Source organism: Hippoglossus stenolepis, chromosome 11 (assembly GCF_022539355.2).
Source record: "Hippoglossus stenolepis isolate QCI-W04-F060 chromosome 11, HSTE1.2, whole genome shotgun sequence".
NCBI classification, from domain to species: Eukaryota; Metazoa; Chordata; class Actinopteri; order Pleuronectiformes; family Pleuronectidae; genus Hippoglossus; species Hippoglossus stenolepis.
In genome coordinates, this window is record NC_061493.1 from 9896805 (window position 1) to 9923168 (window position 26364).

General features: G+C 41.0%; 1 protein-coding gene across 4 annotated transcripts in view; it reads right to left on the reverse strand.

Moving 5' to 3' along the window:
• Positions 1–3173: 3173 nt before the first annotated feature.
• kcnn1a (potassium intermediate/small conductance calcium-activated channel, subfamily N, member 1a) overlaps positions 3174–26364 on the reverse strand; it is a 51140-nt gene continuing 27949 nt past the window's right edge. Inside the window, exons 5-10 of one of the 4 annotated variants that reach the window (XM_035171460.2) lie at positions 15153–15294; positions 13929–14039; positions 12912–13039; positions 12355–12363; positions 10118–10178; positions 3174–7977 (exon numbers count right to left, since the gene is read on the reverse strand). In XM_035171460.2, the coding sequence (XP_035027351.2) occupies positions 7672–7977; positions 10118–10178; positions 12355–12363; positions 12912–13039; positions 13929–14039; positions 15153–15294 (757 nt within the window). In that variant the 3' untranslated portion in view covers positions 3174–7671. Of the gene's footprint in view, positions 7978–10117; positions 10188–12354; positions 12364–12911; positions 13040–13928; positions 14040–15152; positions 15295–26364 lie in introns of all 4 variants that reach the window. The other 3 variants (XM_035171458.2, XM_035171461.2, XM_035171459.2) reach the window with 3 other exon arrangements.

The following is a 26364-nucleotide window of genomic DNA, read 5'->3' on the forward strand; positions in this document are numbered from 1 at the left end:
AAATTCAATATTTGATAGAATATTTTACATTTCATACCTCATTGTGCCATATTCCTCATTTCAAATAGAATATTTAAAATATTCAAATAGTTCAGGTTAAATAATGAATTTGTACACCTGTGATCACATTTACTGTTATAGGACATGATACAAAATACAATTATTTACTCTTAAGGCATATAAGGAGACTGACACCACTCTCATGTGTGTGGACTAAATATGAAGCTATATCTAGTTAAATTATTACATTGTTTTGCATTTTCTTTGACTGTATGTGATGTTTATGGAAAAAACATCTTATGAAATCCTTTCAAATATGACATTCTCATATCAACCAATAGCCACTCAATAGATGAAGTGTCAGTGGCTGTAAAGAGAAGGTTCATCTGTTTAACTTATAAAAAAAATTTGAATTATACTGCAGTTCATACTGTACCTCCACTAAGGCCCAACATTTCCCTTATGAAACCACATTTAAATTCACTAGATGGGGATTTTTATTTGGATCTGCACCAAATTCATAAATATCAGTCCCATAATCTTTTTTTCATCAAAATCCATGAATTATTCTCTGTGAAACTGATGAAAATGTTGAAAAATCTCACAGCTTGCCCCTGATCTAGACCCACTACAATATTTAATGGGTTCTTCCCTGACCTGTGCTGCATCAAGTTTTGTGGTAATTCAAAGTTTTGGTGTAATCCTGCTACAAGAACATAACATTCATGAACGAGGTAAAAACTATTCCTGTTCAATGTGATGATAGATTGGGAATTTCCAGCCAATAATAAGCTGAGGAAACATGTGAGGCTGCATACGTTATGTACGTGTGTGTGTGTGTTGGGCTTCACGTGCACGGACATGTATGTTCACTTTCATGCTTGAAGTCCTGACACATGACTCGAGGGCTCCGAAAAAAGCCTTTTTTTTCTTCCTCTACAGCTAAAAGAAGCAGAGAAGCTACGGCAGCCTCCAACAGACAACCTCGTTTTTATCAGTTCATTCCGCCTCACATCTCTCCGAGAGAGACGGAGAGAGGGAGACGTGCAGCAGAGTGGGAGATGCAAATAGAAAGATAGAGAGAGAAAGAGTGGAATGATTGAATGCAGAAACAAATGACACTCCAAAAAACATTTGATGAAATGAAAAGGCCCTTCACACCCACTCTCCAGCATTACAGCAGCGTGCATTAAGCGAGGCCAAAAACCAAGATCAATACTCCCATTCTCTCTGATTTCCCAAAGTGTATGCCAAACCATGTTAGCCGAAAGTGATAGCGAGGGCATTAAGCATAATGCAGCGGCTAGCTATTAGCTCCCAGGGCAGACAGACAGGGGGAAAGTGGGGCCGGTTAGAAATTCAATAAATTACTTCCCCTGCCTGCTGCAAGCTGTCCCAGAAGAACTCTTTGACTTTGTGGGACGATCTTCCACACCGTACGAAATGACACCTCCCCCTTGTCCTTCCCCCAGTCCAAGGGTCGTCTTCAATCCTCCGCAAACCGCTTTCTTCTCTTGTCTTCCCTCACCATAGGCTGATCTTCAGTACCCTCTACGGGGGATCCCTGGTAATTGGATCCCTCTTTTTCTTGCCTTTCTCACTTAAAGAGAATAAGTCTTGGCTGGATGTCTTAACTGTGCTCATTAAGAGACTGATATTGTTACAGAGGGAATAAAGGAAGACTTACCTGCTCAGGAGACAAAGGGCACAGTTTCCCTTCTTTTTGGTTTCTCTATTAGTGCATATTCAAAATCATAGGTGATCTTTATCGCGTCACATGATAAAAACAGTACGGAATTTGACTATTCTGTACCCGTGGGAGGGATGAGCAGCAGAGGAGCTGTGCCTGCTGTTTTCCACTGATGCATGTCTTTGAGGTTGTGTAGCAACAACTGCAGGGTGACTGGCTGTGTCACTCTTGTAGGATACGGGTCTGCTGCCAAATCCCTCCTGGTTTGGCTGTAATTAACCAAGCTGAGCCTTGTTTGTGCATGTGGACATGGATAGTAGCTTGTTATATGACCATTAAAGACTGTGTGTGTGTGTTTGTGTGTGTTAACCTTGGAACAGCACCTCAGCAGCTGTGTGTCCTCTGGCGTGGTGTTCATGTTTATACCAATACATCATCCTGTAATCATGTTTTAGGACGTCCCTGTTCCACAGTTTTACAGCAGGAGACGTGTGATGTCTGTGTCTGTCAACAAATGTGCCAACCCAACCTTTGGAGTCACAATTGGTTCCAGTTTCCCCTTTATTTTCACATTGTTAGACCTTGATAGTGCCTCAGATTGGAAGACAAGTATGGTAAGAGTGACTGTAATTCTGTTGATTTCATAGAAAACTAGAATTGCACTCACATACTTCCACTAAGGCCCAACCGCCCCCTTAAATTCAATCAAGCAAATTTCACACTCTCCTAAATATTACCCTCCTAAATATGGCTGATTTCTCTCATCGAAAGGAATTAATCTCAGAGAAAATGGTGAAACTGTTGAAAAACACCCGATCACACTGTTAAATAAAGTGAAAAAAGATTCCTGCCATTTGATCTGGATCCACACCAAAATGTAACAGTTTCTTCCCTGACCCATACCACATCCTTCCAACAAGTTTCGTGATAGTACAATCAGTAGTTTTTGTGAAATCATCTTCACAAACAAACAGACAGGGGTGAAAACATAACTTCCTTACTGTGGCCGAGACGTTTCACAAAAGCGCAATTACTTAAAACACGAATGCAAAGCCACAACACAAATATAAAAGTGACAACACAACTACAAAAGCCACACAACGGGAACACAGAGTTTCTTACTTACTGCGAACTATTTGAGAACACCTGGTCAAGCAGGTTGACGCTTTAATTTTGACGCTCGTCTATTTGAAGAGCTACAGTGCAGTACAGGTGCATAGAGGACACACTGTGTTCTTTCTTTTTTTCCCAAAAAGAAAGATCTCAAAGAGACAAGCATCAAATTTTAAGCGGTAACTGGCTTGAACCGGGTTTTCACAAGCGACACCTCACGGAAAGACAGGATAAAAACACACCTCGTGGTTGTGTTTCCGTTGTGTGGTCACCGCGCTCGAGTGAGACATCTCGGCCACCGTAGGTCCTCAGCGGACGTGATAAAACATGAGAAATGATTGTCTGCCAAAACAGAAGAAGCGAGCGACGGTCATAGCTGAAGATAGTCTTTAATGATTTCACCTTGGTGTCTCTCCTTGCTAGGACAAAAGTTCACCTGCAAAATGAAGGAACAGCGAAACAGTATACAGAGAATATGTTAAACCCATTTGCCATCCAGTAAAAGTTGATTTATTCCAGTGCTACTACGTACATTATGCATCATGTGGCAGTGTACACAGAACAATGGTTGGGTTACATTTCTTCACTTTTTGGGGGGTTTTCACTCTGTTATTGTTCAGTGGAAGTGTGTTCTGATGCCTGCTCTATGAGGAAAGCCTACGATTTTCTGGATAATAAAAGACTCTGGGTTTATCACTTTGACTCATCTACCATCATCAGAATAACATCATGAATGTCCCTCACTTCACTACAAAATACTATGTGTGTTTTTTTTATTTTCTAGTGGGTCACTATTAAATATTGGAATGGTGTTTTGGCAGGTCTTTGTTAGTGACAGGATAAGGACTGAAGAAAACAAATGGATAAAAAATTTAAAATACAACTTAATATCAGAACCTGATCAAACCTCCATCAGAGGAAGAGAAGAAAAAAAGAAAACGTGTGAAACTGATAAAACATTATCTTTTAATTTGCCAGAACTTGGAACCCTTCAGTTTCAACCTTTCAAGGTTTTCTGCTGCATATACCTGCAACATGCTGTGCATTGGATCCGACCACCTTTACCCCTGCGGTTCACCATTTGTCCCGTTTACTTGGCGACATCTACAATGAGGTCATATTTACAGGACACCCACCCTCGCTGTTCACAACCCCCCTGAGCCAAAACAGATGTCTGTCAGTAAATGAGCGATGGCTCTCATCTTTCTTTCTTTTTTCACTCTTTCCTGTTGCCTGATGAAGGATGAAGTCCTTAACACCGTTACCTGGACACCCCAGCATTGTGGAGTGTAACTGAATACTACACACTGAGTGCAACGTGGAATAAGACCTAGAGGTTCCCCTGCTTCTTCCTGTTCTTGAGTGTGTTTTTTTTTCATTTGAACCAATCAAATGTCTTTGCTGCGGGCCATTTTGTGTCCATGTGTGTGTGTGTGGGGGGGAGGACGGGTGATGTTCTTAATGATGACAGATGACAAACACAAGGCCGAAGCTCTGATGTAATGAAGAGGTGGAAACCTTAGATACGAACAGGCAGGTGAGGTCGTAATCAAGCAGATAGTCCTCCATTAGCCGCGCTGACTCATTGGATGACACTGATTGAAACGGAGCCTCTAATGGCATGATAGATCCCCTCATACCAGGAGGGTGGGATGTAGCACGAGAGGTGCATGGCGGGGAAGTAAAAAGTCATGCTTCATCAACTCAAGTTGAAAGGAAAAATAACCCATATTCATGCTTGATTAAGTTGTAGCAAACTCAGTGTGTTCTTAAATGAAGTGCTGTCTGTCCAGTCCAGAAGCTGTGGGAGGGCGAAGTCGCTCTCTGTCTCACAGGCTTTGACTTGGACCTGACTGGTCCCAAAGCAGCTCGGAAATAATTAAGATCCAAGAAATAATGATTCTATTTGCCTGTCAGCTTAAGGGGTCATTAAAAGATTTTTTTTTAGCACTAACATCCATTTGGGATTATCTACCATTCAAACTACTTTAGGACAGCATGCTAGCCCGCTAACCCGCTGACTTCCTGATCTGCTTTTCATAGGTCCTCTAAACAAATTCTACTTTTTCAGAGCGGAAGTTTTCTAGTCGTTACAACTCTAGGATGACTCATATTCCATGCTTTTGAAATTTTAAATCTTCAAATTTCTCCTATATCACAGTGAATGTACTTCAGTGTCATTTAGAAACAAGCCTGACATGTAGACTGTATTTGTAAAGAGATAATTTGCCATTTTAGGAATCCACTTGCAGAGAGTTGGACAAGACGATTGATATCGAGCCTTCCCAATAAACTGTATATAAAGATGGACGACATAACTGCTCCCATAAAGTGAAGCCGAAATGACTTGATCGCCCCCTGGTGGCTAGCTGCAGTGTAGGTCATAATTGCTTCTAAGTCACTAACTTCCTTCATGTTAGTGGATGGGACATGTACCAAACTAAATAGTCAAAGCAAACGTTACGTTTGTTTCAATATGGTTTCTGTCATTTTAGGGTCCTCTTATCACACTGATATTTGTTCAAGTCTTCATTTTTCCAATAAGTTTGTCTTTAATTAGTTATTTGATGCTACACAAATGTGCTGAAACATCATGATTGACAGCTGAGACCCACCAATGATTGGTCGAGACTTTGATTCCACAGATCAGTCCCTCAATAGCTAGACTCTGGCTCCCAATGGGGTAATTCGCACAAAATGGCAGCATTTGTATCACAATATTTTTGCTTCATTTCTGGATACTGGCAGGAAGTGGAGACATGTTGTCCATCTATACATGCAATCTATGGTCTGTACGGTAAATATAAAGCTACCCTTAGCAGCCAGCTAGCTTAGCTTAGCATAGAGACAGAAAAAAAAGTGAAAATGTATTTGTTTAACCCGCACATAGTTTATATCAGTCTACAATCTTAGTTTATGTACAGATTAAATAACTAAGATATAATGTGTGCTAATGTTGAAGAGAGCCAGTAGAGCTTCTTCCCCATTTCCAGACTGTATGCTAAGATACGCTAACAGGTTGTGAGCGATAGCTGCATATTTACCTCAGAGATATGATATCGGTACTGTTTTATCTTTCTTAGCTTGAAAGTGGACAGGCATAAGTCCCCAAAATGTCAAAACTCTTCCTTATAACTTGCTGAGGGAACAATTCACTGTGATGTAACCATCAAAGTTTCGTCAGCACTTTTATTTGTAGCTGTCCAGGATTCTTTTGTAGTATTGACTCATCTTTACCTCATATATCAAACAGGGAATGCATTACAGAATCACGTTAGTGCAACTCTATAGGTTCTGCAACTCAAAAAAAAAAAGGTATCTTAGCTTTTAAAAAAGGAAATTGTAGTAAAAAAAATGACAATGCAACAAACAAAAGTAAAAGCAATTAAACTCAAAATCATGAAAATCATCAAGCCATCCTAGAAAGAGTGTGTTCCATTTTTGCACAGAACCATGCAAAGGGGCAGGGATGGTTCCTCAGTTGGACCGCTGATATGTGCCTGTGTGGCCGTGTGTACCAGCAGACCTCAAGCCATGCCTTCATCTGAAGACCACAGGAAGCTCTAATTAGTGGTGGTGGGAAAGGTAGACTACTACGTACTGTATTCCACTGTCGTGTGCATGAGTTTGCAGCATTAAGCTAAAAGTGAACTTGTTCTCCGACAAACACTCATAAATATTCTCTCAGTCTGTCTCACTTTCTCTCTGAACACTTTTCGTTTCTCATGGTGTTAGTAGAAATAGTGTATATGTAATGGAGGCAATGCTATGCATTACATTAAGACATTTTCTTTCAATTTTTGGAGAGGAATGTATCTGAAAAAGGAATGCAATGCTGTATTCAGACTGTTAACATCGTAAAAAAGCTCTGAAATTAGTAATTAAATAACCCTCTACTATTTATACATTCAGGCACTGAAAAATCACATGTCAATATGTAACTAAAAAAGATAGTCGCTCTCGTTTTTTCCTTGGTAAGAACAAGGAAGCTGTAACCTTGAAGTTGGCAATTGTGTAAATTTTTCCTACCCAGTAGTAATGCCATATGTGTCCCCTTTGCTCTTCTGTGTAGTAGTTTCCCATCCCCCAAGTGCATTTTCAAACACGGATGAGAAGTCGGAGCTTTCCCAGCCTTTCCTAAAGCTTCCACCCTAACCTATGGGAAAGAATCCATGACACTAGTCTTTTGAAAGGGAAATCCAGTGGTTTGTCTCGCTCCACAACCGGACAAACACAGACGGACAGATGGGTGGACAGATGGGTGGACAGATGTCCTCCATGGCCTCGGAGGGCCAGCAGGCGAGCCGAGGCCCTCAGTTCCACAGACCAACTTCCCCCCTCGTGGTTAAGGACTCTCCGGTGTGATAGCCAGCTCTCACCCCAGCGACCCTGAACTCAGTCATTTTTTAACTATACAAGGGCTTTTACAAAAAAGCTAACTTGAACAGCCATACAATGGCTAAAACATAAACCATATCTCTACTTTATCTCGGTTTTTCTGTCATTTTGTAATTTTTTTTTTCTCTTTTTCGGTTTTTGGATGCATTTGTGTTTTTACTTGGTTTAAGTCTTCATTTGCCGTTCTTTGTTCTTTTGGAGTAGCTCTGATCCAGTCCTGTGCTGAGAGGCCCAGTCACAGAGGAGTTGGATTTTGGGTTTGATGTTGATTGCGGAAGAAGGCAAGAAGGGATGGGTGGTGATGGTTGAGAGGGAGATTAGGGTCAAGGATCTGGTCAGGTGTCAAGATATGGGTTTCTTTATTCGTCCAGACATGGACTCTCCAGCGGTTACAGGGACGGTTTTAGATGGGACAGAATGAAGTGACAAGTTGGTTTGGTAAAGAGGGGCTCAGAGGTGATTCGTCAAGGTCATCCACTATCTGAGGAGGTGTGTGGTGCTGTGGAGGGCGAGCGCCTCCTGCGGGCGGTGGAAGTCCAGGATCGTTCCGAGCGTTCGGAGCGCTCAGAGGCTAGCGAGGCCGGCCGAAAGCGGTGAACGAAGCCGTCCAGGAATTCCTGCTGCTGCTGGGTTATGGCTTGGGAAATGAGGCACGGCAGCGCCTGCAGGCTGCCCGTCACCGAGTCCAGCTTGTCCTCCAATGTGCCGATGCGCTTGTCCAGCTCCTCACTGCGCTCCTGCAGCTCTGACACCAGGTCGTACATCACATTCTGGGTCTAATGGAGGAGAGAAAGCAAATGTGTTTAGAGGACGACCAGACAAGAGAAAGAAAAAAAAAGCAGTTTTACAACTTAATATCCACATGGAGAGATGCAAGAAACGGAATTAACCACAGATACAGTATGCTTACGGAACTTTCATGTAATAGTTCATTGTGGATTACATAAGCAGACATTTAAAATCTGACTTACTCAGCCTGAAGAGAAAGAAATAATGACAGGAAGCAGTGTGCAGGGGAGCTGCACTGTTTCAGCAAGTCAGCATAGATTTTATCTTCCCACTGATTTAACAAGCAGCTTCTCCGGTCCATTTATAGCCAGAGAAGGTCCTCAGTGCTTAATGTATTTGCTTGACACAACTCATTCACGTAATGAAAAGTGTCTTTATTACTCAGGCATTTATTGTTCCAGCCGTAGATGCAGTGGGTTCGATGTTAATATATGTGCTACACCACTGTATATGTAATTCTTTGACAGTTTCATGTATTATAAAAACCTAACATACTACATTCTATTCTATTCTATATGTCGACATTGTGAGTTAGTTGTGACAATCGTTTTAATGAGAGTACAGTTAAATAAAAGTCGCAAAATATTTGCTTACCCACTTCGGGCATTTGTGCACCTCAAAATGAAATGATTTGTATGTATATAGGACAGAAATCAAAGGTTTACTTCTCCATAAGGCTCGAGAAAGTGGCATTGAACAAGTGAAGGGTGAACACAGATGGATCTGACCATCAAGCAGCGTAAGGGCAAGTAAGCACACATTAAAGGAGTTGGCCTTAGAACCTTTTAAAATACACACTGGAGTGAAAATGTCATCCACATCAAATGAGACTGCGGCCATGCACGTCCCTTTGAAACCCCCTGCTTCGGGCGGGTGGGTTATCTGACGTCTATACAGCCGGACACAAGCTGCTGAGCCATGACTGTAGTCACACGTCTATACAGCCACATACTGTTTACAATGCATATATGTTAGGGTCAAGTTACTCAGAGTGAGCAGGAAGTCTTGCACCAGGACTTGGGCTTAGCTGAGTTAGCTTAGACATGCCTGTCAGTCCATGGATACATTTGGTATCGATAAAGAAGCATGAGCTGGTTTCAAATATACACTGAAATCCAGACATTTTCTTAGAATATTCCAGATGTTCTGTATGTATGAAAGGAAATGTCCGAACCAGTTGCTCCAGATATTTTTAGGAACATTTCCTGCCAGTTCCCTTGAGAGCTTTTTGTCATAAGAACGGACGTTGGTGTCGATGTGCTGTAAACATGTGATTTTCACAGTGGAAGTTATCCGTCATGCTTGTGCATGCTCTACCCAGGCGCCACCCCTCGAGTGTTCTGAGCATTTTCCCGTCTGGCCCAGACAATTTCCTGCTGCATTCTTTAACAACACAGACTGAGACACTATCGACGACTTCAAGTATTTTAGAACTCCTTTATAAATGATGTGTATATTCACTGGCATTTACCCAAAACCTTACAGGTCATATTCACATGAGCACTCGGATGTGACAAATTTAAGGGTAATGCTAAATTCAGATCACAAGTAGCGCTATGGAACAATGTTTTTAAGAATATGGGCCCTTGATAAAGAAACATGCGATACAGAGTTGTGCCAATAGTTTTAGGTTGGTTGCTGTAACTTGCCAAGAAATCCAGTAATGTGATTAACGTGAGGAACAAGAGAACAAATCCTCTCAAATACTTTCAAATTCACCGTTGCAAGTTTATAATGTAAAAGGACAAATTAGGTCTCAAAGAAGGAAAACAGTGAACCTAAAACGGACTAAAGTGGTACTTTAGTTATAGGGTTGAGCTTCAAACTTAATAGAAAGTCTGAAATTTTCCTTTTTTACAGGACAATTTCCGACTATATATCAGACTATATGTGACACCAGAAAGCCCCCTTTATGTTACACTAAATACTTCAATTGGTGCCACACAAAAGATTTTTCTTATTGTAAATTGTTAACTTTAATTTTAACTTTAAACTTTCGTTTTAAGTGGTAAACAGTTTTCTTTTTTAAGTGCAACACTATCGATTAGACCCGCTAAAGACAAAGATTTCAATCATTCAAAAAGATGTGATGATAATGTTGAATTTTTTGAGGCGAGACAGACTTACCTTTGCCAGGTCCACCAAGGTGTTGGCCTGGTCATTGAGTTTCCTCTGCTCCATCTTAACACTGCGCAGTCTTACAAAGGCAAGAGAAGGAGGGGGGGAGGAGGGAAGAGATTGAGAGGGGAGGAGGAGAGGAAGAGTAGAATAAGGTGAAGGGGGGTGAGAGGAGAGAGAGAGAGAGAGAGAGAGAGAGAGAGAGAGAGAGAGAGAGCGAGAGAGAGAGGTTGTTTGAGGGGACAGAGGAGGCCGACAGGGAAGAAAGGAGGAGGAAGAACGACACATTGTTTATCAGGAGGGATCTCTCACTGATGACATGGTGAAGAGAAGACAGCCTGCATGCATCATAAATGATTGCAATTTACATATCTATATGTATATACATAATGTGTATATATGTATATATATAGAGAGGCATTCCTGGTCTTCGTCAATGCAATAAAAAACAAAACATGCAAAATTGTGGAAGCATACTACACTCACAAAAAGTATTTTTATAACAAGATCTTTGTCTGATAATGGTTCGAGGCTTTCAGCAGCAATTCTCTTATGTTTCACTGCAGCCTTGATACAAAGTGATGATCTTGTTACAACCTAGAAAGAATCTGTTTTTAAATAGGAAGAAGAAAGCTTCAATATAATGCCAAAAAAAACTAAAGATTACAATGATTTTTTTCTTTTCAGCAAGAGCGTAAAATGCTTCCACAGAAGAAAACCTCAAAATTCATGTTTCAAATTAAAACATTCGCATGTCGTTCCACCCAAAAGTAAGACATTAAAAAATGGAAAAAAGATGACATGCCCTTTTGTCAGTGCTGCACACAGCTCAGTGGTGGGACTTTATATAAATACACACCGGTCATTCAGTAAGCGTGCAGTGACTGTGAGTGACTGTGCACAATGAAATGTGTCTTTGAGTGCTGCCCTTTGTGTGTGTGTGTGTGTGTGTGTGTGTGTGTGTGTGTGTGTGTGTGTGTGTGTGTGTGTGTGTGTGTGTGTGTGTTTGAGTGTGTTTGTGTGTGCGAGTGTCGCAGATAAAAGATTGCCAGAAATAAACCATCTAATGACACCATTGAACACACTGCAACATAGACATCTCAAATAACTTGCGCGGTGATACATTGGACGTATTTTTTACGATGCCTCAACATTGTGCCTCCTTATCTCTAATCAAATACATTATGGCGCCGTATGAACTGCTAATGCTGAATGTGAGTAATGTGGCATTGTTAGCGGCGGCATCACGCATCTGGGTGGGTGAGAGGAAGAATTTCCCCTGTTCGGCAAATTATGAGACAGGATGACATTCAAGGGCATTTATTCATGTGCAAATCAGTATATCAGAGCAGAGGGAGACAGCTCGCTTATGGCTCCATCGCTGTGGGAAACCGTCTCAGCTGCTGTGTGTGTGTGTGTGTGTGTGTGTGTGTGTGTGTGTGTGTGTGTGTGTGTGTGTGTGTGTGTGTGTGTGTGTGTGTGTGTGTGTGTGTGTGTGTTTGCTCGGCCTTTCTTATCCCTTATGGCTGTCGAGGAATTGGGGCTAAAAAGGTAAAAGGGCCACTTACTGGTGTAAAACATTATTTGTGCGATTTTAAACCTACAACCTACACGTTTTGGGCTATGTCATCAATGGCACATGCAAGTGTTGGTGTTTGATCTCATGTAAGAAATGGAATATAAAGCAAAAATCAATACGAAAAAGAACAGCAGACATTTCAACCTCAGTGGAACTACAGTACATTACAGTGTGTGTGTTCACATCATCACAAAGACCATCAGGAGTGCAGGATGAGTTCTGTTGATGGAGGTTAATATAGCCTCCAGAGCAGCTATATTAATCATGTGTACAGTACACTGTAGATGATCATGAACCGCTGGCCGGGCCAACAAAGCTTCAAGCTCAGCGCATGATGCTGTTTTTTTCTCTTTCACACGTTCTCTCCAGACAACCCTCAACATCTACTGACACTGGTGGCAAAATGTTGATGCTTGTGTCTGTTTCATTCAGTTCGAAGGGGGATGGGAGGGAGAGGGAAGTAAATGGAACACTGAAGTAAAACAAAATTGAAATTATAATAACTGAAAACAATCCAGCATCCAGAACTTTCAGTCTTTTTTTTTTTTGTGGTAACATACGCTTTTTTTTTTTTGTTCATGCATGTCAAACGCAGACATGGAGAGAGGAGGAGTAGGAGGATGGTGAGGAAACAGTAGGAGGAGGATACATAGAAGACTCAACTTACTTTTGAGCTCTGCGGTGATAGAGCAAAACAAAGACAGAACACAGTACAGAGTTTTAACCTCACAACATTCACGAAACGAGTGGAACCATTACACTTGTCACTGTAAGCACGGGGTCAGAGGGGGTCGGAGGGAGAGGGGGACGGGGAGGGGGAAGAGGAAGGACCATTACACTAGATCGAAGTGTGTGTTTGTGTGTGTGTGTGTGTACATGTGTGATTGTGGGCATAACAATCAAAGAAATTGTACTTTAGGAGTAGATTGTAACAAACGATAGAGGCGATACTACCAAATACTTAGAGCTACTACAACATTTTATTAGTTTAATAGCAACACGACTATTAACAACAGATAAAATAGTTCTTACCTCAAATAAGCTTAAAGATTAAAGACTGTCACATGGGCAGAACATCTCAATACGTTTCTTTCAATGACATATTTAGTTTGCGTTCTATAAGATAGATTCTCCTCGGTGGTTGCTGAGGACCAACTCACTTATTTTCTGTTCCACGTTTAATTTGACATCAGATTCACAGAGAAAACGCAGTGCAAGACTTACTGGTGAATGGCTTGGAGAAACTTGCGCTGGTGTTTCCGCACCTTGGCGTGATCTATCTTTTTGACCAACTTGGTGTGTTTGTAGATGAGCCATGTTTCCCTGAGTACATTGGCAGCTGTGTTCTTTACCTGTGGCGCGGGGGTTGAAGACGAGATTAAATGTTAACACTGCAAAGACACTGTAAGGTCACGTACACCGAAACAATACCATGAAATACAACAGGAATTTAAGGAAATGGTGCAATATTCAATCCAGAAAAGAAAGTGAGAAATCAAACAAAGCAAAAAAGCTGTAAAACTTCTAAATTGTAAATATTTCAGTCTACACACATTTTAAAGTCTATAAAATTGTGAGAGAAGTGGACCCTAAACTGTGGGAGAGTTTACAGCCCTGACAATATAATATATTATTAGTATCAATACAGGACATATAAGTATTTATAAATGTAAATTGGCATCATTGTAGCTTCCCCTAAGTCAGGAGTCAGGATTCATAATGGGTCGAAAATAAGTCACAAAAATGTAATATATTTAATCTTAATTTTCTAATGTGAAGATTTTAGCTCCGGACGGTTCAATCAATCAATCAAACTTTATTTATATAGCACCTTTCAAACAAATCAAATGGAACTCAAAGAGCATCACAGTTGATTGACAAAACATGGGATGTTAAAAATGAATAGAAAATAGAAACATCAATAAAATAAGGTACGATTATAAAATAATATATATATTATAATCAACACTAACATTTTAGTAAAACAAAACAGAGTAAAAATAAATATAAGTAAATATAAATATTTAACCACGAAATTTAAATTTTTTATGTAGTATTAAAGCCAGACTAAATAGGTGGGTTTTAAATCTATATTTAAAAATATCAACATTTTCAGCTCCTCTGTGGTTGAACTTCTTACAAATCGTAGAGTATCCATGTGCAGACAGTGGTGAGGGGACCTTGTAGTAAAAAACATTAACATATCAGTCCCTCGGAATGCAGGAACATGCAGTGACTCACTCGTTTGCAGAGTTGTGTGTCCATCATGAAGTTGTGGACGTGCTTCTCGGCCTTGGTCAGCTCCAGCTTCCTGGCTACAACTGCAACCACCAGCGCAGTGCAACCGGCTCCCTGTTGCACAAAGACATGGTCAAACAAAACACACAGTGTATGCACAGAGTATGTATTTAAAAGGGAAATAGTATAATTTTAGACTACGTGTCATTTTAAAGGGGAATAGCAGAGGTTCTGCCTTGCGCCTGTGTTATAATGGAGAACATGGTTAGATGTTGTACTTTAGTAAAGTTATTACGAATAACAAAATACAGAATCTTTTGGCTCATCAGCAGCACATTATTATAAGTATCAGGACTTATCGAGTCAGAAACTGTGTCTATTCTGAAGAAAGAACCACAGACTTGGAGGAAGTTGCCTCTTTTGTGGAGGAGGAAATGTTTGGTCCTGGTCGACTGTAAAGTTGTCGTTGGTTACATCTGAGTGATATTCAAAAGGGTTTCGTAGTTTCTCAAAAAACAATTAGACGGGTTCAAGATTTTGGATCCAGAAGGAGTGAAACTCTGTTGAATTATGTGAAATGTTTTTATGTCTTTATTCTTAAAATACTGTGACTTTTCTCATAAAATTATGGCTTCATTTTTGTAATATTATGAGTTTATTTCTTCAAGCTATAATCTTGTAATATTATGAATTTTTTATCATTAAATTTCAATTTTGTTCTTGTAATATTATGACTCGTCTCTCGTAAAATCTCAATTTTATACTTGTAATATAATTAATTTTTTTTCATTAAATTACGATTTTATTATCATTTTATTATTACGGTTTTCTCATTAATAAACAACTTTATTCTTGTAATATTAAGACTTTCTTCTCATTTACAACTTTATTCTTGTAATGCTATAACATTATTTTCAAAATCAAGAATTCTGTCTTTAATAGGGGCCTAATACTCCGTCATAGATTCGTTAACCTTATTGCATTAATACAAATAAGAAATTGACAACCAAACAAACTGAAGCTTTCTAATGCATCCTCTTTTAAACATGACTGTTGATCACAAACTGTTTAAAATCTTCACATATTTAGAATATCTATAAAAGTAGACAAAGAATGAGCGGAAAGTTGTGTTCTTTTTTTGTGTGACATGTTGTATAGTATATGGAGCTGAGGTTTGTCATGTGAGCATGTCGTGCATTTATGTGAGCGAGGAGGAGAGGGACCCACCATGATCCCTGTAAGCAGACACACGCCTTTCCCACAGTACGTGTGCGGTACCATGTCCCCGTAGCCAATGGAGAGGAAGGTAATCGAGATGAGCCACATGGCTCCCAGGAAGTTACTCGTCACTTCCTGTTTGTCATGATACCTGAGGTGATGATAGATAGATAAGCAGAAGTGGGGGACACACAGTCAGAGAGAGACTGCACACGTTTTGGTGAACGCGAGCATGCTGGAGGATGACGTGGTGCTGTGTGAACCAAACAGAGGTGGTGGGTGGAGGAGGTGAAGATCGCGGAGGAAGAAGAATTCATGGCACAGGGTGCTACACCCGATTTTAAAGCAACAAAGTCCATTCTGAGGAAGTAAACTGAAGAAAAACATAAATTCAGTGGATGCTACACTTCATGTCTATTGTTTTCTTTGCCTTTAAGTCATTTTTATATGTGAGACAGTTTAATGGAGAGATGTGTTGAATGGGTAAAAAACGTAAAAGGAGATGTAGGCAGGAAATAAATAAAAAAATAGTGTTAGTTAAAGAATTTGACGCAATGATTTCAAACTGAGAGATGAGAACCACTGACAACATGTTTCATGTCCACTTGTTGACATTAGCATAGAAATTTGAATTGTCAGAGAACGTTTGAAATGACAAAGAGACGAGCCACGTCGCTGTAAGTGACTGGATAAAGAGCTCCGCAGGTCAGACTTGATTTGAATGTCACAACCCAACAAATGTCATGTCAGTGCATCCACGAATGCACACACTGCTGCGTTAAATCCAACTAAGAATTGGCTTATTGGTCACGATTTGTTGCAGAGTTTACGCTGCCCCAACGGGAAAAAAAGGTTTGGCAATGCAAATCATCACTTCAAACATGTTGTTGGCTGAAAATAGCTTGACAGCCATGCTTGAGTTGTCGGTCCAAAGGCCGGCTGTGCATATGCAAAGCTATTTCCATAAAAATAAAAAAAAACACACAGTGCAAAGCTGGATTGATGATGACATTCCCATACCTTTTCAGCAAGACAAAAAAAAAATCCATCACAGAGACAAGTCTGCCTCATCCACCCACCCTCATTCAACTCGCCTGATTATTCCCAATGGGCTGTCTAGGAGGAGATCAGATAAGATTTAATTTTGGAGTTAGAATCAAATATTCATTAAACACTTTGAGACAACATCTCAGAAACATCATTCTGACAAGACAGAGGAGATGGAGTGTAATTTCTTGGGATTTTGCTGAGGCCTCTCTGAAGGAGATTCTCATTGGGCCAATCAGGAATTGTTAACAACTTTAAACTATCCAGCAGTGACCCAGCATGTGGACTTAAAACGGCTGGAGCAATCACCTCTAATTAGTGCACGAGTACAGACTGGAACACTCGGGGCCAGACGATGAAAAAAACCTTGGTGGGTGGTTTTGTGGCGACGTCTGCTCCTCCTTCTCCTCCAAGACAGGTCACTGTTATTGAATATCATAAATCATGCCTTCTGCAGGTCTTAAAACTCCCACTCCTGAGTTTCTATTCATGCTCAAAGTCGGGGGGTAAAAAAACAACAACTCTGACCACTTCTCTTCCCTCAGAGTGACAAAAAAAACAAAACAGTGTGCAGTCTGTGGGATTCAAGCTTCATAGATGACATGCAGAGAAGCAGTCTGTACAACACCATGCAGGAATCAAGAATATCTGCAACCTGCATGCCACAACAGCCAGTATATTGAGAGCAGGGGAGCACTGGGCAAACCTGGGGGATCCACCTGGGACAAATTCCGCAGTTATCACCAGGTGGAGGGGGATTGCACGTCTTCTCGTTCTCAAACAGAGGGGTAGGACTGGATGATCAGCAGAGGAAGAAGCTCATTGAATTTGACACCCCTGTCTCTTTTACCTGCATCCCGACACTTCAGCGGCTGCCCTTTGATAGCTGCCAGGGGGCTCAACTTGATCAGCTGGCTAAATATTGTAATTACAAGTGACTACTATGTTAATCTCATTCATCTTGTCATCAAGGCGTCCAGAGAGGGAGTCACGTCTCGGAGACAGAGACGTGCTGCAGCCTTCAGCACAGTAAACAAAGTGTTACAGTGGCCTTCTCTCTGTACTCAACGTAACCACCTAAATATGCCAGACGGTGACGGAGCAGGCGTCGTTCTTTTTAATCACGAGAAGGCACTCTGTTGAATTATGTTTTCGTGTTTCTAATGTGGCAATCGTTTTGTTAACGCACACATTTCAATATTTGAATGCACATATTTCTATAATTCCCTACCGTGGAATAGAGACAGCAATACGGGAACAGAGACAGAGGCGGAAATGGGGAGTTGATCAATAGCGTTTTAAGGCTCTCAATATACTGTGTCAAGTTTTGGAATAGCATGGAGAAGAGCTGGCACCACTTTCAACCAATTCCAGGACAAGAGGTATATAGAGTCCAGAACAGACAGTTTTATCCCCCACTGTTAAATTCTCTCTGACACACACTCTGCAGTGAAAGCATTAACCTGGCATCACTTCCTTGGTCAAATGTTTCGGAAACGACATTATTTATCCACTGATGTATAAAATGATAGTGTCGTTTATTCCCAAATGAGCTCTGACACGTTCCGTCTGTGGTGGGTCAGAGGAGCACGGCAAACTTTACACAACGTCAGACCAGTAAGCCAACGTGCTCATGGCTAAAACTGCAACCAAACAGGTCGACAACAACAACAAGGTACGAGTCGCCTCTTTCTTCTCTACAAATGATCAACATCGAGTTCAGCCCTGCACGGCAAAAGAAAAGGATAAAAGTGTTTTCTGTTTATGTGAACTAATAAACGATTCCCAGCCGGTCAATTTTTTAGCCGCCCGGCCCAATCGGAAAGCTAAGCTCTGAACAAACAGAATGGTAATGATGGATCCAACGTGCCACACACTTCCCTCTGCACACGCACACAAATCAATAATATTTGATAGAAAACTCCATACACGCTATTATCAAATCACAATAGCCTTTGTTCATGCAGTACCTGATAATTAATACAATGAATGCAAACACAACTGCATTTAGCCACAATGCTTTTAAATGAAGAGCCAAGTTCTTCTCAGTCTTTAGTTTAAAGATGGAGGTGTCACTTTAAATACTTATTATCAGGCCTGGTGCCAATATGAAGTGAACGAGGGGGCTGTTAAAAAATGTCCTAAAATAAAATTCATTTTTTTAACCATGCAATATCCTCAAAAGGCTTAATAACGGCCACATAAAGCTACCTTTTCAAAATTTAAGTAAACCAGTGCTCTTATGAAAAGAAGCACCATAGCACTATTTTCTAAATGAATTAACACTTCGCTGTTAAAATCAGGGGCAGGGGGGTTGCAGGTCTCTCTTTAACAGAGGAAGTAAAAAGTAAGACTGAGGGGCCTATGCCACCTTGGCTTGTTGTTGAGTGAAACCACAAACACTCTTTGCCTCAGTTTGGATATGATGAGGCACAGCCTGCTTCCTTAGAAGAGAGCTGACCGAGGCATCACACAGACAAAAGTGTTTGTGTGACCAAAATATACATCTGGTAAGAAGTAGGAAAAAAATAGATGCAAAAATTGATCTGATGTTCTATTTTAAACTTCCTCTAGAGAGCCTCATCCTGACTTCTGTCTGTTTGTGCTCTCCATCACCGGTCAGCATGTGACTTACTCCACATTCAAAATTCTGCAGCTATCGCCTGCGCCCAATGGAAGCACTTCCCCTCTTCCCCCTGCATTTCAGTAGGACTTTAACAAATTTAAAAGATTTTTCACGAGTGCAGGTCTTGTTGATATAAATGAGCTTGAGCACAGGCTGAGACAACTTGGGGACAAATAGGTTGGGATGCTCCTCGGGGGTGTAGTGTGTTAGTTGCAGTAAACATGAGCAGATTCAACTCAGAGTGATGATGACCTAATTAAAAAAGTGCAAACCCCACAGTGTTTTTTACAGCGGAGCCAATATGCAAAGCAAGCAAGCAAGCAAGCAGGCAGCAGCACATTCAAAGTTGACTTTGCACATATAAAATGAATGGGCAATCTTACAATATGTGCATTTTGTAATGTGTTTCCAAGAAATAAAAAAAATATACTACTTAGTTACACTGAGCTAAAATCAACAGGCGTTATTTCAAGAATTACAATATCTAAAAGTTACATTTTAATTTGAATGTAGCGTGAAAGCTATTATTAGTCACACTAGCAGCATGGTTGTTTAATTAAATGCCATGAATTTTGTACAGACACTCACTAGCACATTTGCAAATTTGCTGTTTTGAGTTAAGTGTCTAAATCTAATCTACTGGAAGTATTTTAGAACACAAATTCATGCTCCCCTCAGGATGAATTACTATATTGCATCCACTGTTCATCTAGCGCCATCATCAGGTCAAACTTTCCAGTGATTTCCTTCTACTTTCTGTGGTTTTAATTTATGTCTAAACACCTGCAGAACTATTGATATAACCAATGCCTGATGCCTTCTGTCCGACTATGTGTTAATTTTGTCTGAACTTGTGTACGTTTGCTGAAAGCTTACAGACACAGATGGAACAGAGCAGTACTACCAGAAATCATGGGGCGGGGGGGGCAGTGTAGCTAATAGTTCAACAGACACAACCGTAAGACACGAGGATGAAATTTCAACAATGGCGCAACATTTTTGAGGAGAGACTCGAGAGGCGAGTCTGTAAAAAACCACAGGCATCTGTATGCTGTTACTTTGCCAAGTCACAGAGACAAATAGCCGCTTTTGCTTATTTCTTATGAGGTTCGTTATCGCAACGTTCTCCACCGTCGGAATGTTTGTTCTTATCAATAACTCGACTCGGTGCTGCCCTCTAGTGGATATATGGCTTAGCATCCATGCAAACATAAAGGGCAAATGGGAGTATGTGGGTAGTGACGGTTACATCGTTTGAAATGGCTGCATCTCATTTCGTACGTAAAGGCAGTATGGACCAAGATAACACACTGTCTTTGTTAGCATGGTAACATGCTGGCATTAGCATTTAGCTCAAAGCTCCATTGTGTCAAAGTACAGCCTCACAGAGGTGTTGGCATTGCTGTAGACTTTCTTCTAAACTTGGGAAAAATATGAATTTTTACTCTGAGAAAAACCAACGTTGAGTTACCTCACGATTTATTTCTCTTTGTGAACACTGAAGTCTTAACTATACTATAATATGTTTTCCTTATAGCATATACGCCACATGAGGTCGTGTTGTACCTCCATTGTTTCATTCATTGCTTTTCAAATATACATGCAGAGGACAGAGAGTGTATCTGCAGCCATCCTCATCTCTTGGAGTTAAACAACGAATGAATTCTTAAAACACACTTGACCGGATGAGGTGATCAATGCCACGGTGTGCCCCCCCCATCTGAAATTCAAACATGGTGGAGCGGCAGTGTCACGAGGTGTAATGTAATTGCACTTTGGCCAATTAAAAGACAATGGCAAAATGATTGCATTTTAATAATGAGCTACGCCTAATGCATTGCTGTCAGACAACTGAGATGTGAATCCAGAAGTGAAGAACTGCTTTAATTTGCTGACTTGCAGTTTTGCCAGCGAGGCAAACTTTCAGGCTTCAGCTGCAAGAAATTATGTAAAGTGCATGTTTGTGAATCTCATCCTGACTAACTGAACATCCAATGACAGCACCAACACCACAGGAGTGTTTCTATTGAGATTTCCTGCTAGGCACTCTGATACAAAGGAAGCAAAAGATATAGCTAACGTAAGGCACTGACAAAGTTTGGTGACACTTCTCTTTCATATTTAAGCTGGGACCTTCATTTAGGCCCCTTCTATGACCTGCTGTGTATGTCCTTAATCTACAAGGCCTCCGCACAGTAAGCATCATTCACAAAAGCCCTTAATCTCAGGGTTTCGAGACTGGAGTGTGGTTATGTCACTGAGGTTATCAGACAGCAAGTATTCTATTTCAGATGTTCTGAATGTACTGAATTAGGCTGGAGATGCCTGAAAATAAAAACCTCACCTGTGACAACTGTGCTCGTCCTTCAGGTGACATTTTGGTTCACCACTACTCCACCTCCACTTCCAGTCCATCGAACAGTTTTATTTCATGTTTCCAGTATTCCCAGGGTACTGTACACTTTACAAGTATATTGTCTGCTGTACTACTGCCCACAAGATTGTGCTAGCTACCTGTAAGTTTACCAACTGCCTTCTTAATGTGCCCACATTCATGTGCCCCATTTAATACCTGCCCTAACTGTTTAATGTTTTCACATTTCAATTACTTCCTGACAGTGTCAGATAAACCTTTGGGGCATAAAGGTTTTATAGCACTGATTTAGTTAGCAGTGCGTAACAAAGCACCAAGTGTTTCAATACTTTAAGTATAAAAATAACTCCAGAGTTTGAAGTCCATTATATGATCCATTTGTCCATTTCCCGGACCTACCAATACCTTTGGTGACATCTTGTGAGTTTGCATATACTAAATGGGAATTATGGCATTTTTCAACCAGGGCACTAAATTTATACATGTACTAACAAAAAAATGTGGAATCAGTCAAGTAAATCGCCTCCATTGGCAGCCAGGACTCAGCGGCAGTATTTACAATGTAATCTTATGGGGCAACTGGGACAGTCCATGAAAATGCACCTGCTGCTGCCCAATGTTGGTGGTCTTGATGTGGCCACAGACGATACCTCAGACACTACACAACGCTGTGTGACCAAGTCAGAGGACTTGTTCCGCGAGACATGTGTAATGTTGCTAAAGACCCAGACCCATAACAATTTGAGCCTTCATTCGTGGAAAAAAAGCTAATTTTGCGAAACTGTCGCAGTTGCCCCATAAGATCACATTGTAGACACTGCTGCTGTGCTGCAGCAGCCAGTGTTTTTGTAAGTTTTCTTCAATTACACACACACACACAATTATAAACATAGGGCCCTGGTTGGAAAATACAATAATTCCCCTTTAACACAACAAACATTTTAAAAGGTGAAGGAGTGTTTTGGGCATTTTAAAACATCTCTGCATGGAAGTGAGACTGAGGTCGAGGGAACAACTCAGATGAGATCATGTTTATCAGGGATAGTTGGTTTTTAGATTATATAGATTTTGAAAAGACTCTTTTAAGGCATTCGACACCTTCATGGCTTAGGGGGAATTCTTGTTTGAACCGAGCTGAAAAAATGCAGTCCTATAGAGTACTGTAGATTCCTAGTCAGTGCATGTTGGTCCCCATCTATAAGTTTTATTGTAGCTGTAATATTGCTAGATTGACAGATACAAACTTGAAAGGATGGAGTACTCACAAGTAAGTTGTCAAAAACACTGTAGTCCTGCAGTCTAATAGTCCGATGCTTACTGCTACTCAAGGTATTGACTTGATAACCTATAGACAATTAGACATCTTCTCCTCCTCTCTGCCATTGAGGAAATCTCACATCAACACAGACTAGTTAGGAACATGGTTCTTGATCAAAACTAATTGTTATGTCTTCCTACATATTGATGGACATTAGTATCTTCCTAAACACAGACTAAAGGCAGCTCTTTATAGTAGCTACAGGAGAGCAATGATTCTCATTAACTGGGAGGAATAGTCATACGACATTTAGTATGGCTTCCATTATGCTTTTTGTAACCTTCAGAAAGAAAAGCATATTTCTGAAACTAAATGTGTTGCTAGGGCTTCATGACAACAGTAACACACAGGAACGTTTTACTTTGAGCTACAGCACTGGCTCAGCTCATTAACCTGCATATTCTGATCATATCCTGGCACATTTATCGCTTACACAATCGTCAACATGCTTTGTGGGCTCAGTGTATGACTTTGCCATCGGCTACAATCAATACTACGCCTGCGTAGTCTGAAGTCACGTTATCGGATAAAGTCATCAAGCCATAGAGAATCCACCTGTCCTTGAAGTCACATCCATTTGCATAAGATCCATTCGTCTTTGTTGAGGAGATGCTCATTTTTAAAGATAAGATAAAGGTAAGAGGTATTTAAGACACTTAGTTTGACAGTGACTAAGGGAGTGCATCTATACAGACAGTTCATAGTATACATATGAATTTACTAAAAGGAACATCAACAGGGTCAGATTTCGTTTCAGTGATGAATCAGTGGGTTTTTTAGTTGTTAGCAAATCTGTCAAATCTACTTAAATATTTGATGTAAACCTGTGGTTGGTGTGAGAACATTCAAGTTTCCCTGTTGTGTATTTCTCTGGTTAGATGTTTGGACAGTCTGTTCTTGTTTGGCACTGTTTTTAAAGCGATGACACAATCTGGACGTCAAACTTTGGGTGTAGGTGTAGCCGACTATGGAAACCCAGTGAAACTTTGGCAGAGCTTGTATTTTTTAACGTAGCCTATGGGGTCTTCCCTGGAGAGAGAGAGCGAGGTGAGAAACAGCATTTTCACATCGCCTCCAAACAGCGTTTTGTTTCAGGTAACAGAGTTAGAGCGGGAGAGGAAGAGATATTATATAACAGTTAAAGAGATAAAAAGAGCGAGAAACCAGGAGGCAGGCAAGGCATGCATGCAAGTGGGTAACTGAATTCTGGCCTGATTGGCTTCTTATGGATGAGGGAAGGTAAAGGGAATCAATAGTAGGGAAAGATGAGGAGAAACTGTAAGACATGCCACTTTAGATGGCTACAGAAAGAGATCAGCAAACCATCAGTCAGGAGTTAGAGAGAGAGGGAGAGACTCTTATGTTACTGAGGGAGAAGCCAAAAGAGCTAAGTTAAGGTGCTTAGCTGAAGTGGGTTAGCTCTGAAGATGGAGTGTGTCCAGAAAGAAGGGAAAGGGACCCAGTGACCAAAATCTGTCCCCTGTAATATTCCTCCCACCTCCACTCTCCCTCCACCCCACCATCCCTCTCTGTCCCCCTGCTTGTGTCTTTCATTCCCCCCATCTAGGCATTTGCCAGGTGGACTCCGTGCTCGTCCAATCTCAGATCGTGCTGCCCTTCGATTGGCTCAGGAGCCGTGAAAGTGTAACGGCGCATTTAAAAAAAGATACAAAAAGTCACACACAGCACTTTGGGAAACAAGCGCCTCTTTTTTTTTTCCCACCCTTTTACTTTTTACTTGAAATGATGGGATTGGTTGAAGTAAACATGAAAACTCTCATGCTGTTTCGATGTTTACAAGAGGAGAGGACGAAGGGGCATGAGGACATTCGGTTCATAGATGTAAACAAAAACTGGAGACACTGCTTTCAGCGCACAACAGACTCCTTCTTCAAGAGTGTCTCCATTTAAGAAACTGTACAACAATGGAAAGCAATGCCCTCATTTACCTCCATAGCTTTGAACTGTGAAGCGCTTTATACCAAATAGTTGCTGACCAGAATCACGCTGTGCTCGATACTGAGACACAACCCAGACCAAGTTTACATTGACGTCTGTCCTCTCCTTGGACACTCAGACCTTCGTTTGGCTACAGGAGACCATTTCTAGAGCATAATCATGGCAGGAGAAGCGACAAGAGTCTGTGGGAAAAAAACACTACAACACTGTTCAATTAATTTTGTGAAGGGGGACACATAATGGGATGGTAATGTGTGAACACAAAGAACAGAGAGGCTCTTGCTCCTCGGCAAATCTTTGGAGCTGCTGCTAAAAGGACTTTTTGTGAAATATAGATCTATAACAATTGCATAAGGAGAGGGAGAGAAAAAATGAGAAAAGACAAATTGCCCTCTGGCAGACACGTGAAGGTGACTTGAAGGAGCTGTTCCATTTTAGCACAGATTTCCTCCTCTTCCTCCTCCACCACCTCCTCCTCCTCCAGTCCCTGCAGCCTAACACACAACAGTTAGCAAAGAGACGCTTGCTTCAAAGTGCTGCTCACGCCGTTGGTCTCTGCTGTTCTCCTATAGCCAGTAAAGGCCTGTTTTCTTTGCATAAGGACGGTGCCAAGTAAAGGGCCTACCTAATCCTCCTTTGCCATACTGAGTTTGGAAAGGCTCAAGGGTTAATTGTTTTTGAGGGGCCACCCCTTCTCCCCGCTATTAACCCCCACCACCCTCCAATCCCGACTCGGGACAGCAGTGGCGCCAGCTCGGTGCAAAATGGTAAGTTGGTTTTTTTTCCACGGCTAGAGAACGAGGACTCACATGGTATCCCTATGGAGCAGCATAGTGGGGAAATAGAAAGTACAACAAAACATTATACAAACACACACGCACACACACATGCACGCACACATACCTACATGTGCATGCTGGCACCTATCCATAGTAGCACACACAAACACATATCCACCCAGCTGTTCTTCTGAAACTAAAGGACTAATAGCATGCACTGCTCATGGTGTGTGTGTGCGTGTGTGTGTGTGAGCAAACAAATGAAACACGGCTCTGCTTGTGATTTCTGTGGTTCTAATCTAATCATGTGTTTACATTCAAATTTCCAAACTGACACCAGCATACTATGGACTTAAGGGTCAGATATCCAATGTGGAGTTCCTGTCTTGAGCTACCTAAGACCAAACCATGGCGATGGCCAACTCATGTTTAAGATTGTGAATAATAAAGAAAGAGTGTAGCCATTAGCTGCAGATTCACTACTGAGGCTACATCCGTACTACTACGTTTTAAAACGGCTTTTTCAAACTTAAACAATCTCGGTCAAGAGTTTTGGCTCCGTTTTAGTTTTATCTTGTCTAAAATAAAACGCCTGTAAATTATATCATGGGACCACTCACGTGCACAGGGCATGTGTGATGGTGTAAACAGGAAGGCATTCGTGGGCCGGGGTACACAAATTGCTCAATTAACAGCTCGTCTCCCACATGTAGACAGTTGTATTATTGTAAAATGCAGAATTTAACTGCACAACAGGGTCAGTAATGCTTGTGATTGATTATCCATGTTGTATTCTACACTGGTAGTCGAGGCTAATGCTAGTTTTGTTCCTCCGGTAATGTGATAGGATCATGCAGAATCACGTCGTGACCGAAAAGACCCAATCAACAAGTGGTTGTGAGTGTCTGCGTTATTGTTCTGCCCGTTCAGACTAAAACGCAGCCCCAGACTCAAATTAAAAAAGGGTAATCATTTCCACATGTCTCTGGTTTAGCTGCTCTAAAACTCTAGAGAAGTGTGGACGTCAGGCGTATCCTTAACAGAGTTGATGCATTTTTAAACGAAAACATAGTAGTATGGATTAGGCCAGTATTGAAACTGTTATTGTCATTGTGTTG